The sequence below is a fragment of the Chiloscyllium punctatum genome, chromosome 7, assembly GCF_047496795.1.
Source record: "Chiloscyllium punctatum isolate Juve2018m chromosome 7, sChiPun1.3, whole genome shotgun sequence".
NCBI lineage: Eukaryota > Metazoa > Chordata > Chondrichthyes > Orectolobiformes > Hemiscylliidae > Chiloscyllium > Chiloscyllium punctatum.
This window is the reverse complement of record NC_092745.1, coordinates 44091771-44104556: the sequence shown is the minus strand read 5'-3', so window position 1 is coordinate 44104556 and position 12786 is coordinate 44091771. Positions and strand designations below refer to the sequence as shown.

The following is a 12786-nucleotide window of genomic DNA, read 5'->3' as shown; positions in this document are numbered from 1 at the left end:
ATTTCGGAAACTGCTAGAGAATCTCATCACATGGAATCCGTTAGGACACAGCTTTTTCAATGTATATGGAGTCATTTTTACCATCACAGTCTGAGTGGAATTCTGAACACCCACCATTTTCCTGATTTTCCTTCCCCTTAACATTGGGTGATCCGCAATTGATCTGGAGTTTTGGAGATTGTCTTTGAATTTTTGTTTTTCCTTTTGGTATCCTGTTCCAAAAAAATTTCTGAGATTTCATAAAACTAAACTAATACCTGGATTGTTATTGGAAGTTATTAGTTCTTGTCTTTGTCTTTATGTTATCATTATTGTTCTAATAAAAAAGACTCTTCTCCTTAAATGTGTATTTAGGATTTGGCTTTTCATCGGGAGGTGGCAAAAGCAGAGCTTCAAAAAATGGGATATCCAAAAGTTGTTTTGCAATAGATAAGAACACCTAAAAGAAAACTATGAAGTCTTGAGATTCAAATGTCCGATTTTCTTCTCCTTGCCCCAGGGTACTGACAAAAATAAGGGAACTGAAAGCTGCATGCTTGACCAAGAAAAACAAGGATTTGTCTGCCTTTTGAAGCCTTCTGTGGCTTTTATATACTTGGCATCCGTTCAAATAAAAGGTAGCATTTCTTCAGTGGTTGTAATAGACAGCAGCGTTTGCTGCTACAGTTTATTTAACATTACGGTTTCCAGAACTCCCACTCAGAACCTTTCACACATTAAAGGGGTAGTATTTGTCATTTAATTGTGATTCATTTTGGCCGTACATGGAGTGCCAAAGTTTATGATGAGACATATGAAAGAAAAGACTAATAATTAAATGCATAAATTTATCTCGATCATATTGCAGCATCTCACAAACCAAGCATCTTTTCTATGATTCTTTAATTTCATGGGATCTGTTCCTTAAGTGGAAAACTGCCATTCCCATCAGATGCTGGACATTCCAGATTGATATGTGACTGACTCAGTGCTCAAACACCATCTGTCTTCTGATTTGAGGTTGAAGCAGTGCTCTACGCTCTTGGATATATTAAGTTCAAGAAGTCATAATATTGTCTTTTCTGATCCAATGAAATTTGAAATAAGTGAAGGATCTGATATCTGGATACAATAGCTTTCCAATTAACACAGAAAAAGCAAAACAGATTGAGTAATCCACTAAATTTGTAAATTACAAATTCAATTACAGTAAACTTCCCCAATCCACCGGGTGGTTTCTCATGGTAGGCGTTAATGTTTAATGGACACCAAGAAATTCACTAGTACAAGCCAAGCGTGTTCTTCAAAAACAAGAGGTCCTTTTATAAACAAATTTCTGCCAAACAATATTTGCAAACCCACCACACAGAATGAGCCTCTCTTTGTTTAAACAACTTTCTTAAATTTAATTTCAAGTAAATGTTAGTTGGCATGTATTAGTTTTCATGTGGATTTCAAAACCTTTTTGTACTATTAGAGGCAAAATGGTTAAGCAAGGTAATAACTCACTGGCAAAGGCTGGTACAATTAAACATTTAAAAGGCATCTAGATGGGTATATGAATAGGAAGGGTTCAGAAGGATATGGGCCAAGCGCTGGCAAATGGGACTAGATGAATTTAGGATATCTGGTAGGCATGGTCGAATTGGATTGAAGGGTCATTTTTTTATGCTGTACATCTCTATGACTGCAAATGTATTCTTCATTGAATTGTTATCCAAAAGCTTCACATCTATTTATTAATAGATTTGAAACAGGTTGGTTGAACAGAAATTGAGACATAAATTTTCTTTGTCCAGACAGTTTATTCACTATACCAGTCCCAATTATTCCCCTTTTTTTTCTGTTGTTGTGGGTAAATCACTATTGATTAAGAAATCTCACAGGCATTCAATTACTGAGGTTTAAGCTTTATTACATGTAGCAATCAAAATAAGACCCCACAAGTAAGCAAGTTAAGCCTGAACTGAACTTGAATATTACCCAGTCAATGATGGAATTTAGCTATAATTCCAACCAACAGTGTCTGTGTCTGATATCCAGGGTTTGATACTAGTGAAGTATTATTCTTCAAAGTTCTGCTGAAGAATAGTTCTGATGTTGGATTCTAATACAATGTTTCATCCTTCAGAGCTATGAGGTGACATTATTATTGACTTTTTAGATTCTTTCACCTAAAACATTGATTACTCCTCCGGAGTCCATGAGACTGCAGATTGGCTTCTTATCAGAAATAGCTTCTTTGTTCCTTCTTACATTTGGCATTGGCTTATCTGTTTGAAGACACAGCTTTCCTATGATTAACTCCTTAATATTTTTTCTGCAGCACAATCATTTGTCCTTGTGGCATAAGCAGCCAGTTATTAAGCAAATGTCAAAACAGTTTTGTTTATATAGCCTTGACTATTTTTTCCAGGCATATCTGATTGCTTTCAATTCTCATATAAGTTTGCCTTTGATTTTTAATAGTTTATTCCAGACAGAGTTATTGCTTCTTTCAATCTATGAACAGTTAAAGTTCTGAAGTGTATCATTTCGCACTATCCAAATGAGATGTCAGTTAATAGCCATCATTTATTTTTCTTCTAACCTTAAATTACATGCTATATTAGTACCTCTTCTTAATGTATATATTTTGTGCCATGAGTTAAATAATGTACATGTTATATTACAATTAAACCTTACAAACAAGGATCTAGTGGTCTCCTTTCCTCTGTGCCAGAAGGTCCAATTGTTTTAGAAATCTTTTTTCCAACATTTCCTTGACACTAGCAAGGTCAATTCTTAATCTTGTCTGTGCAACATCCTTTGCCAAATGAACATTGTCCTAAAAAGAATCATAATCAATGCAGCATTCTATGAGCAGTATTTTCTAAGTTTGGCAATTGTGTAAGATATCCTTCAGAATATTACATGAGTTCAACCCCCATATCTATTGTTTTGACTCACACCAATGTTTCATCAGCTAAGATCCTCTAAGTTACCCTTATAATTTTGTTCGCTGCTTAGGCTGATGAATAACATTTATTACTCTTTTCCACCAAAAATATGATAAACACTGCCAAACCAGGAGATTAATCTGGAAGTTTGCCAAGTGACGCATAATCCAAGATGAGAAACTTCTTATCTTGTGGATCATCGAAGGCTAGAAATCTGCATGCACATTTCTCTGAATTTAATCTTTTCAGTGCTTTATTTATTCTCAAATCCTTTTCTACCATTGCATATTTTGCCATATCATTCAGTTCCAATGGTCATAACCGGCATCAGGCCAAGTCTGAGTATGCAATCAGTCAGACTGAATAATCAAACTGCTGAACTAGTCTATGTCAACCTTAGCTGCAGGATCCTCTTTCTGTGATGTCCTGGTTATATTTACTTGGAGGCAGTTGACATCTTCTCAGTGAGATTATTGATCCAAGTTTACTCACAGCTTCACTCTGCCTGATATCTGACCCTGTACATTTGAACATTTTGGAAGAGCCAAATACAGTTTAAATAGATAGTTTAAATGGTGGAAAAGCTGAGCAAGACTCTAGGAAACACAGAATATGTGATCGGCACATGTATATGCGATTGCCAATTATTTGTAATATAATTGGCACTTAACCGAGAATACATTTGCTGAAATGTCTTGTTATTTGATGAAGTTGTTCAATAAGACAGATAGGTAAGCTAATTACTCAGAATATTGATTGATTTTTTTTAAAAGCCTGTATAAATGTTAACAACAAAAGATTAGTTTAATACAGATTGTGTTATTTTAGTTTAGGCTGGTAAGTGTTACTTAGTAAGGATTTTTTTAAAAAAGAGAAACAAGGTACTGGTGTCTCTCTGGAACACCTTGAAATGATTAAAGGTGGATGTCATAATGTTTACTTTCAGTTCAGAAGAATCTAGCATGCACATTTTTTTTAAAAGTCTGTTTGAAAAACAGCAGGGTTCAGTTTCGAAGCCAGTTTAATTTCTCAGATAGAAAGATTTAGGACAGTACAAGGAATCAGTCACTAGTTTGTGAAAGCAGGCGAGTTTGATTAGAAATCTGCAGGTTATGAACGCTGAGAAAAAAGAAATTCTCAGATTTGTGAGAAATTCATGTTAGCAGATTTGGAAATTATCCTATGAATTGTCCACTATCTATGGCAAAGAAACTGCCAGGAATCAGAGCACTAAAGAGTTGAAATGGGGTGTAATCTCTTTGGCCTTAGCTCTCTGTCAAGAAGCAGGTCAAAAATTTACTTCACTGTGTTATGAGATCATCTAATTGTCTTCTATATTTAGTTTTTTACTTTTTTATTTTGTGTAATAAACTCTCTTCTAATAAAGACAATCTGAACCCTCTTGAGAATATGCATCAGTGTATAACTAACTAAATAAAAATAAAATAAACATAGGATCTCTCAAGCCAGGTTTCTTTCTGAAATTTGACTGGTCCAGTAGTGCCATCAGCTGGGATCAAAATAGATCAATATCCTTGACATCCTTGATAAAGCTTTAACAGGCAACACCACCAAAGGACAGTATGCAGTGTCAAATGAAAGGATCTGCATGTCAACACCAGAAGTGTTCACCCATTTTGTATTGGAAAACAGATGAAAGGAGTACTGACTTTAAGGCTCTTTATATCAAAGTGGAAACATGACAAGAGGAAAGCCCACATTGTGTGGAGCCACAGAAAATGGGGGAGATACTGAATGAAAATTTTGCATCATTATTTACTGTGGAAAAGGATATGGAAGATATAGACTGTAGGGAAATAGATGGTGACATCCTGCAAAATGTTCAGATTACAGAGGAGGAAGTGCTGGATATCTTGAAACGATTAAAGGTGGATAAATCCCCAGGACCTGATCAGGTGTACCCGAGAACTCTGTGGGAAGCTAGAGAAGTGATTGCTGGGCCTCTTGCTGAGATATTTGTATCATCGATAGTCACAGGTGAGGTGCCGGAAGACTGGAGGTTAGCTAATATGGTGCCACTGTTTAAGAAGGGTGGTAAAGACAAGCCAGGGAACTATAGACCGGTGAGCCTGACCTCAGTGGTGGGCAAGTTGTTGGAGGGAATCCTGAGGGACAGGATGTACATGTGTTTGGAAAGGCAAGGACTGATTCGGGATAGTCAACATGGCTTTGTGCATGGGAAATCATGTCTCACAAACTTGATTGAGTTTTTTGAAGAAGTAACAAAGAAGATTGATGAGGGCAGAGCAGTAGATGTGATCTATATGGACTTCAGTAAGGCGTTCGACAAGGTTCCCCATGGGAGACTGATTAGCAAGGTTAGATCTCATGGAATAAAGGGAGAACTAGCCATTTGAATACAAAACTGGCTGAAAGGTAGAAAACAGAGGGTGGTAGTGGAGGGTTGTTTTTCAGACTGGAGGCCTGTGACCAGTGGAGTGCTGCAAAGTTCACTGCTGGGTCCTCTACTTTTTGTCATTTACAGAAATGATTTGGATGCGAGCATAAGATGTCCAGTTAGTAAGTTTGCAGATGACACCAAAATTGGAGATGTAGTGGACAGCGAAGAGGGTTACCTCCGATTACAACAGGATCTGGACCAGATGGGCCAATGGTCTGAGAAGTGGCAGATGGAGTTTAATTCAGATAAATGTGAGGTGCTGCATTTTGGGAAAGCAAATCTTAGCAGGACTTTTACACTGAATGGTAAGGTCCGAGGGAGTGTTGCTGAACAAAGAGACCTTGAAGTGCAGGTTCATAGCTCCTTGAAAGTAGAGTTGCAGGTAGATATGATAGTGAAAAAGGTGTTTGGTATGCTTTCCTTTATTGGTCAGTGTTTTGAGTACCGGAGTTGGGAGATCATGTTGCGGCTGTACAGGACATTGGTTAGGCTACTGTTGGAATATTGCGTGCAATTCTGGTCTCCTTCCTATCGGAAAGGTGTTGTGAAACTTGAAAGGGTTCAGAAAAGATGTTGCTTGGTTTGGATGGTTTGCACTATAAGGAGAGGCTGCACAGGCTAGGGCTGTTTCCCCTGGAGCGTCGGAGGCTGAGGGGTGACCTTAGAAGTTTACAAAATTATGAGGGGCATGGATAGGATAAATAGACTAAGTCTTTTCCATGGGGTCGGGGAGTTCAGAACTAGAGGGCATAGGTTTAGGGTGAGAGGGGAAAGATATAAAAGAGTCCTAAGGGGCAACTTTTTCACGCAGAGGGTGGTACGTGTATGGAATGAGCTGCCAGAGGATGTGATGGAGGCTGGTACAATTGCAACATTTAAGAGGCATTTGGATGGGTATATGAATAGGAAGGGTTTGGAGGGATATGGGCCAGGTGCTGGCAGGTGGGACTAGATTGGGTTGGGATATCTGGTTGGCATGGACAGGTTGGACCGAAGGGTCTGTTTCCATGCTCTGCATCTCTATGACTCTTTGAGCTACAAGAAAACAAGCGACAGATGCTCTCAAAACAGGAGCTGAGCTGGAAGGTTCGATTTCAGATGTTTCATCACCATACTAGGTAACATCATCAGTGACCCTCTGGTGAAGCACTGGTGTTAGTGACCCACTTTCTATTTATGTGTTTAGGTTTCTTTGGGTTGGTGATGTCATTTCCTGTGATGATGTCATTTTCTGTTCTTTTTCTCAGAGGGTGGTAAATGGGGTCCAAGTCAATGTGTTTGTTGACAGATTTCCACTTGGAATGCTATGCGTCTAGGAATTCTCGTGCATGTCTCTGTTTGGCTTGTCCTAGGACGGATGTTTTGTCCCACTTGAAGTGGTGTCCTTCCTCATCTATGTGTAAGGATAGCAGTGAGAATGGTTTATGTCTTTTTGTGGCTAGTTGATGTTCATGTATCCTGGTGGCTAGTTTTCTACCTGTTTGTCTAATGTAGTGTTTGTTTCAGTTCTTGCAAGGTATTTTGTAAATGACGTTAGTTTTGCTTGTTGTCTGTATAGGGTCTTTCAAGTTTATTAACTGCTATTTTAGTGTGTTGTTTGGATTCTGGGCTACCATGATGCCAAGAGGTCTGAGTAGTCTGGCAGTCATTTCCTAGATGCCTTTAATGTAGGGGAAAGTGGCTAGGGTTTCTGGACGTGTTTTGTCTGCTTGTTTGGGTGTGTTGCTGAGAAATTGGTGGACTGTGTTCATTGGGTACCTGTTCTTTTTGAATACGCTGTATAGGTGATTTTCCTCTCTCTTCGTAGTTCCTCTGCGCTGCAGCATGTCATGTCTTGTTGAAATAATGTTCTAATGCAGCTTCATTTGTGGGTGTTGGGATGATTGCTTCTGTATTTGGTTCGTATGTGTTGTTTTCCTGTAGATGCTGGTTTGACATTCCCCATTGGCTCTTGCTCTACTGTGACATCATTGAAACAAATTAGAGGAAACCTTCAAGGCCATCAATGATACCCTTCCTGGCATAAAAATCAGTAAAGAGGAGGGAAACAACAAACTGCCATTCCTAGATGTCACAGTAGAGCGAACAGCCAATGGGGTACTTCAAGCCAGCATCGACAGGAAAACAACACATACAGACCAAATGCTAAACTACAGAAGCAATCATCCCAACATTCACAAACGAAGCTGTATTAGAACATTATTTCAACAAGCCACCACACACTGCAGCGCAGAGGAAAATCACCTATACAGTGTTTTCAAAAGGAACGGGTACCCAATGAGCACAGTCCATCGATTTCTCAGCAACAAACCCAAACAAGCAGACAAAACACACCCAGAAACCCTAGCCACTTTCCCCTACATTAAAGGCATCTAGGAAATGACTGCCAGACTACTCAGACCTCTTGGCATCATGGTAGCCCACAAACCCACCAAAACACTAAAATAGCTAATGAACTTGAAAGACCCTACACAGACAACAAGCAAAACTAATATCATTTAAAATATACCTTGCAAGAACTGTAACAAACACTCGCCATCAGGATACATTAACATCAACTAGCCACAATAACCCATTCTCACTAGTATCCTTACTTAGAGATGAAGAAGGACACTACTTCTACTGGGACAAAACATCCATCCGAGGACAAGCCAAACAGAGAGACGCACGAGAATTCCTAGAAGCATGGCATTCCAACCAGAACTCTATCAACAAGCACATTGACTTGGACTCCATTTACCACCCTCTGAGAAAAAGAACAAGAAATGACATCACCAACCAAAAGAAACCTAAACACATAAATAGAAAGTGGATCTCTGATGATGTTACCTAATATGGTGACAAAATGTCTGAAAACTAACCTTCCAGCTCAGCGAGCAAACTTACATCTAGAACCTCAATCTGAGCTACAAATTTTCTCAAAATTCGCTCTCAGAACAAGTTTAGGCCAAAGCTGTCATCTGCCATCTGCAAAGGAAACTGTCACACATGACAGCCTATGCTGCTGTAACAGTGTTCAATCTGGGAGTGACTTACAGTCTGGGTTCAATCCATTGTCTCCAATGTAAATGGTTGCCTTATTTGAAAGCACATATAGTCTTCTGTTCAGTGATCATTAAAATCAAAATCAATCTTTTGGAGTGTAATGCCCTGCTACTTTATGAAGATAAAATAAAATTCCTGTGATCATATGAAATAGACACACTAGCAGACACAATTCATGGAAAGTTGTATTTCTGTTGTCCTGAGTACAATCTCAAGTGAAACCTCCATTTTTTATGTTTTTCACCAGTGAAACATCAATATAGAATTCACAATGGCAAAGCGTAGGTCTCTCCAAGTGTCTACTTTAAACTCTGATCTTTTTCGATCAATATTTATTGGTGTAAGAAGTAGCACAGTAGCATGGATAATGGATTGGTTGGCTACAGAGAGGAGAGACAATGGGATTATTTTCAGGATTGGCAAGCTGTATTCAGTAGAGTATCACTATGCTAGGGCCTCTTGTATTTTACATTCTATGTCATTGGCATGGGCAAAGGGACCAAATGTATGATAGATTTAGTAATGACATCAAGTAGGTAGGAAAGTAAGGTTTCAAGAGGTGACAAACAGTCTGTAAAGAGATATAAGTCAGTGAAGTGAGTGGACAAAAAAATTAGTAGATGGGATATTATTAGGGAAAATGTTGGGTAGTCCATTTTGGCAGAATAGAAAAGCAGCTTACTACTTAAAAGGAGAGAGCTTGGTGTGGAAGGATCTGAGAGTCCTGGTGCATGAACCAAAATAATCAGTATGCTGATTATTGGCATTAGCATGTAAAATGTAAATGTAAAAGTACATTGGTGGAATGTAAAAGTAGGGAAGCTTTACTGCAGCTGCCAGGGCTTTTCTGAAACCATATCTTGAGTGCAATGTACTGTTCTGGTCTCCTTAGTTGACAGAAGATAGAATTGCATTAAAAGCAGTTGGAGAAAATTCATTTGACTTATTCCTGCAATGAAGTTATTACCAATAAAGAAATGTTGCACAGAACAAGCCTTTACCCATTAGAGTTTAGAAGAAAGAGAGGTATCTAGTTGAAACATGCAGGTTCCTAGAGGACTTGATAGGGTATTACCTGGAGGTTGTTTCCTCTTGTGAGATGACAAGAACTTGGCCCCACAGTTCAAGATTAAGTAGTGGCTCCCTGTCAAGAATTAGATTAGGAGTTTCTTTTTGGTTATCTGAAGGTGGTGGATTTCTCTTCACCAGAAAGCAATGGGACTGGATCATTGAAGTTATTCAAGGCTGAGTTAGATTTTTGATAAACAAAGCAGTCAAGAGTAATTGGGGGAAAGTAGAGTTAAGGCAGCCAGATCAACCATGATTTTACTGAATGGTGGATCGGGTTAGAAGGCTGATTACTCTTATTCCTATCTATCCTGTTCCTAATAACATATAGTAGAATTCAAAGTTGAAGCAGAGCTATCATATTTTAATTATAATTATTAAAGTTGGAGTCATTTACCAATGCATAGTATTTCACAGCAATCTGACTAGATGCCTTACTGTTAATTGTGAAAATATCAGTATATTTGAAATCAAAATGAGATTTCTACAACCATACAAATCGTTCTGTTATAACTCACATTTTGTCAATGCGAATTCGTTGTAATGTGATTGACGAATTGGCAGTGCTGTTTCTAAATCACAAATTTTTAAGCATGTATTGGCTTTAAAGAGACTACAGTGCCAACACCTTAGGTGCTGTTTCTAAAGTGTGATTTTTCTATAATGCGGATTGCTTAAGAACATAATCATCATATATTGAAGAACTGACTAATATGTTTTTCTAAGTGCACATTAAGAACAAATATAGGAAAGTGCGCCCATATTCCTTTACATCTCTATTTGTTTGTTAAATAGCAGAAAGCAGTGTAATCTATATATAAATGTTCAGATTTTAAATATTTTTGATCTACATTGTTAAAGCATTCTCAATGGAAGTTTAAAACATTGGACAGCTTGTTATAGAATGGAATATGTCTTTGAGCTATAACAAAATTGCAAATTTACAGTCCTGATGAGAAATAATGATTTTAAATATTTAGGTGAGGTAATTATTTTATTAATAATTTGCAATGTTACCTCCACAGGTCCCTGCGAACTTAATGTCTTTTGAATGACTGAAACACTGACATAGTTCAGAAATTGACTTGGATACAGGCTTAATAAATATGTGCAGTTCGTGAAAGGACCTTATGGAAACGTTCCAGCATTTTGTTCTTTCTGTGCCAGAACTGAATCCAGGGATGTGCTTAATGTCTTCGTATTCAAGCACTGACCACACAGCACTAATCGCTAGGACTGAATGGGAATACTGCGGTAGGCCTGGAATAGCTGAGAAGCATTTGATAATTGATCTGAATTTCCGTGGACTGTGCACTCCAATTGCACTGAATTCCCTGTGGAACCACTGCCTTAAGCAAGAGATATGTTACACCAAATAGTGTACACAATATATCCAGTAAAGCTGGACTTTTGATACAGAAAATCCAGCTAGATTACAGTTATTGTAGTTAACAGTTTTGGGAGAGCTTTCTTAGCTTATTTTTTGTTTCTTTTTCCTTCAGCATTCGTTTGCTAAATGCTCTAGTCTAGTTAACCCATGTTGGGTGTGAAAACAGAATGAACTATCTGTGTAGACATCAGTATTACCGTGTAGAATAATTGCACATCCATAGGTTTTTAATACCTAAAAATATTTTATTTTGTTTGAAGAAGTGTTTTTTAACTGAACTGTTTTGTACCCAGCGTAATTTCCTTTTTTTTAATTTTTACAATGTGAACATTTTTCCTGTGGATTTTATCTGCTGCAATCTTGAATGAAGAAACCTACCTGTGGTAACTTTGTACTATGAACATTTAGACATGCCATTTGACTATTGTATATTTTTCTCAATCTCTGACACTAATGTATACAGCTTGCTTTGAATCTCTCACATCCTGCTAACACACAGCCTGTATTCTATCAAGTAACCCTTGAAGTACTACTGAAGCTGATAACTTTCTAAAGCTTTTTGTGTGACTGATGTGTTTTCCACAACTCTGGGTGTACTGTATGTATGTGTGTTTGCACAAGCAAGTTTAAAAATTCTTTAGGTATATATTAAAAAAAGTTTTCCTACTCAAACCATGTCTTAGAAATGCAAACAGCTGGTGCAAACATTATATATTGTTCCAACAAATTCATTTTATTGGGAGAGTAGTTTAAACTATTTTCATGGCAGTATCACAAATGTTCATCTAAGAAATGTCACATCTGTGGTCTTCAAATGTCTGATGATCTGCAAGTAAACAGCTAATTATTTTATTTCCGTTCTATTTATTTCCTCATCACTTTCCCATGCATCCAAAACAAAATAATGTTATCATTTCCAATAGGTCGTGAAAAACAACAAGTGTAACAGTAGAGCCCCAACCTTCTGTCTATATGAGTAGTTCCTACCAGAAGTCCAGTTGAAAGTTGTGCTAATGCAAGTTATTTTAAATCATATTTGAGTGCAGATTAAAATGATTAATTGAAGTCATATTTATAGCGCTGAATCAACTGATTTACCATTGGTCATTTTGGTATTCCTAACTCTGAGAACTTACACACCGAAAACATATTTAACAGTGTAGCACTGCTAGCTGAGTTATCATTTTGGCAATTATTAAGGGGTACAATAAATATATGACCTTAAAATTATGCTGGATATTTATGGAGTGAAGTGGAAAAAAATTGTTATGGAATGCCAGGTTGATCTTTAAATCTAATTGTTTACTAAGTTCTTAAGTTTAGCCTTTTTGTTGGAGAATTTCAATGAACATTGTCTTCTACGTGGGTGATAAAAAAAATCCACCTAGGTTTTTCCGAAGAATGCTAGAAAGCAAATTGACACTTTTCCTTATTGGAATGTGCTAGGAAAAGATGGACACTAAGAAATACATTCAAGTAAGTACTACAAAAAGAAATCAACTTTGATTTTATTGTTTATTGTATTGGTTTTGTTTTTGTACATTAAGGGATTGCTGCACCAAAGCTTGATTGTTATAAAATGTTCTGACCATTCTAATATTAGCCATTAATTTAAAGCTTTAACTTTTAAGTTACTTTTGGTTTACTTTGATTCATCCTTCATTTTGGCTGCCTAGATACTAAGGCTAAATAAATTTCATTTAGGATGTGGAAAACAAAGGATAGACTTTGGTTGAAAATGTTTCACTGCATCTACTGAAGAAGAACGTTAAGTTTAGACCCTAGTGTAAGAGGATGCTGGATATAAAATAAAATATTTCCAATATTCTTGATTGAACCTTAAATATTGTTGTCCTAAAACAATGGATGGCATGACACAGGGTAAGAAGAAATAAATTAATCATTCTGGATATTAAGGTGAAGTTATTGAATAAGTTCAGGAA

The 12786-nt window shown here is 37.2% G+C and overlaps 1 protein-coding gene across 4 annotated transcripts in view; it reads left to right on the top strand.

Annotated features, from left to right (window-relative positions):
- ralgps2 (Ral GEF with PH domain and SH3 binding motif 2) overlaps window positions 1-11695 on the top strand; it is a 436511-nt gene extending 424816 nt beyond the window's left edge. For all 4 annotated transcript variants that reach the window (XM_072573456.1, XM_072573458.1, XM_072573455.1 and 1 more), the window contains one exon: window positions 10479-11695. In XM_072573456.1, the coding sequence (XP_072429557.1) occupies window positions 10479-10508 (30 nt within the window). In that variant the 3' untranslated portion in view covers window positions 10509-11695. The remainder of the gene's footprint in view (window positions 1-10478) is intronic.
- The last annotated feature ends 1091 nt before the right edge of the window (window positions 11696-12786 follow it).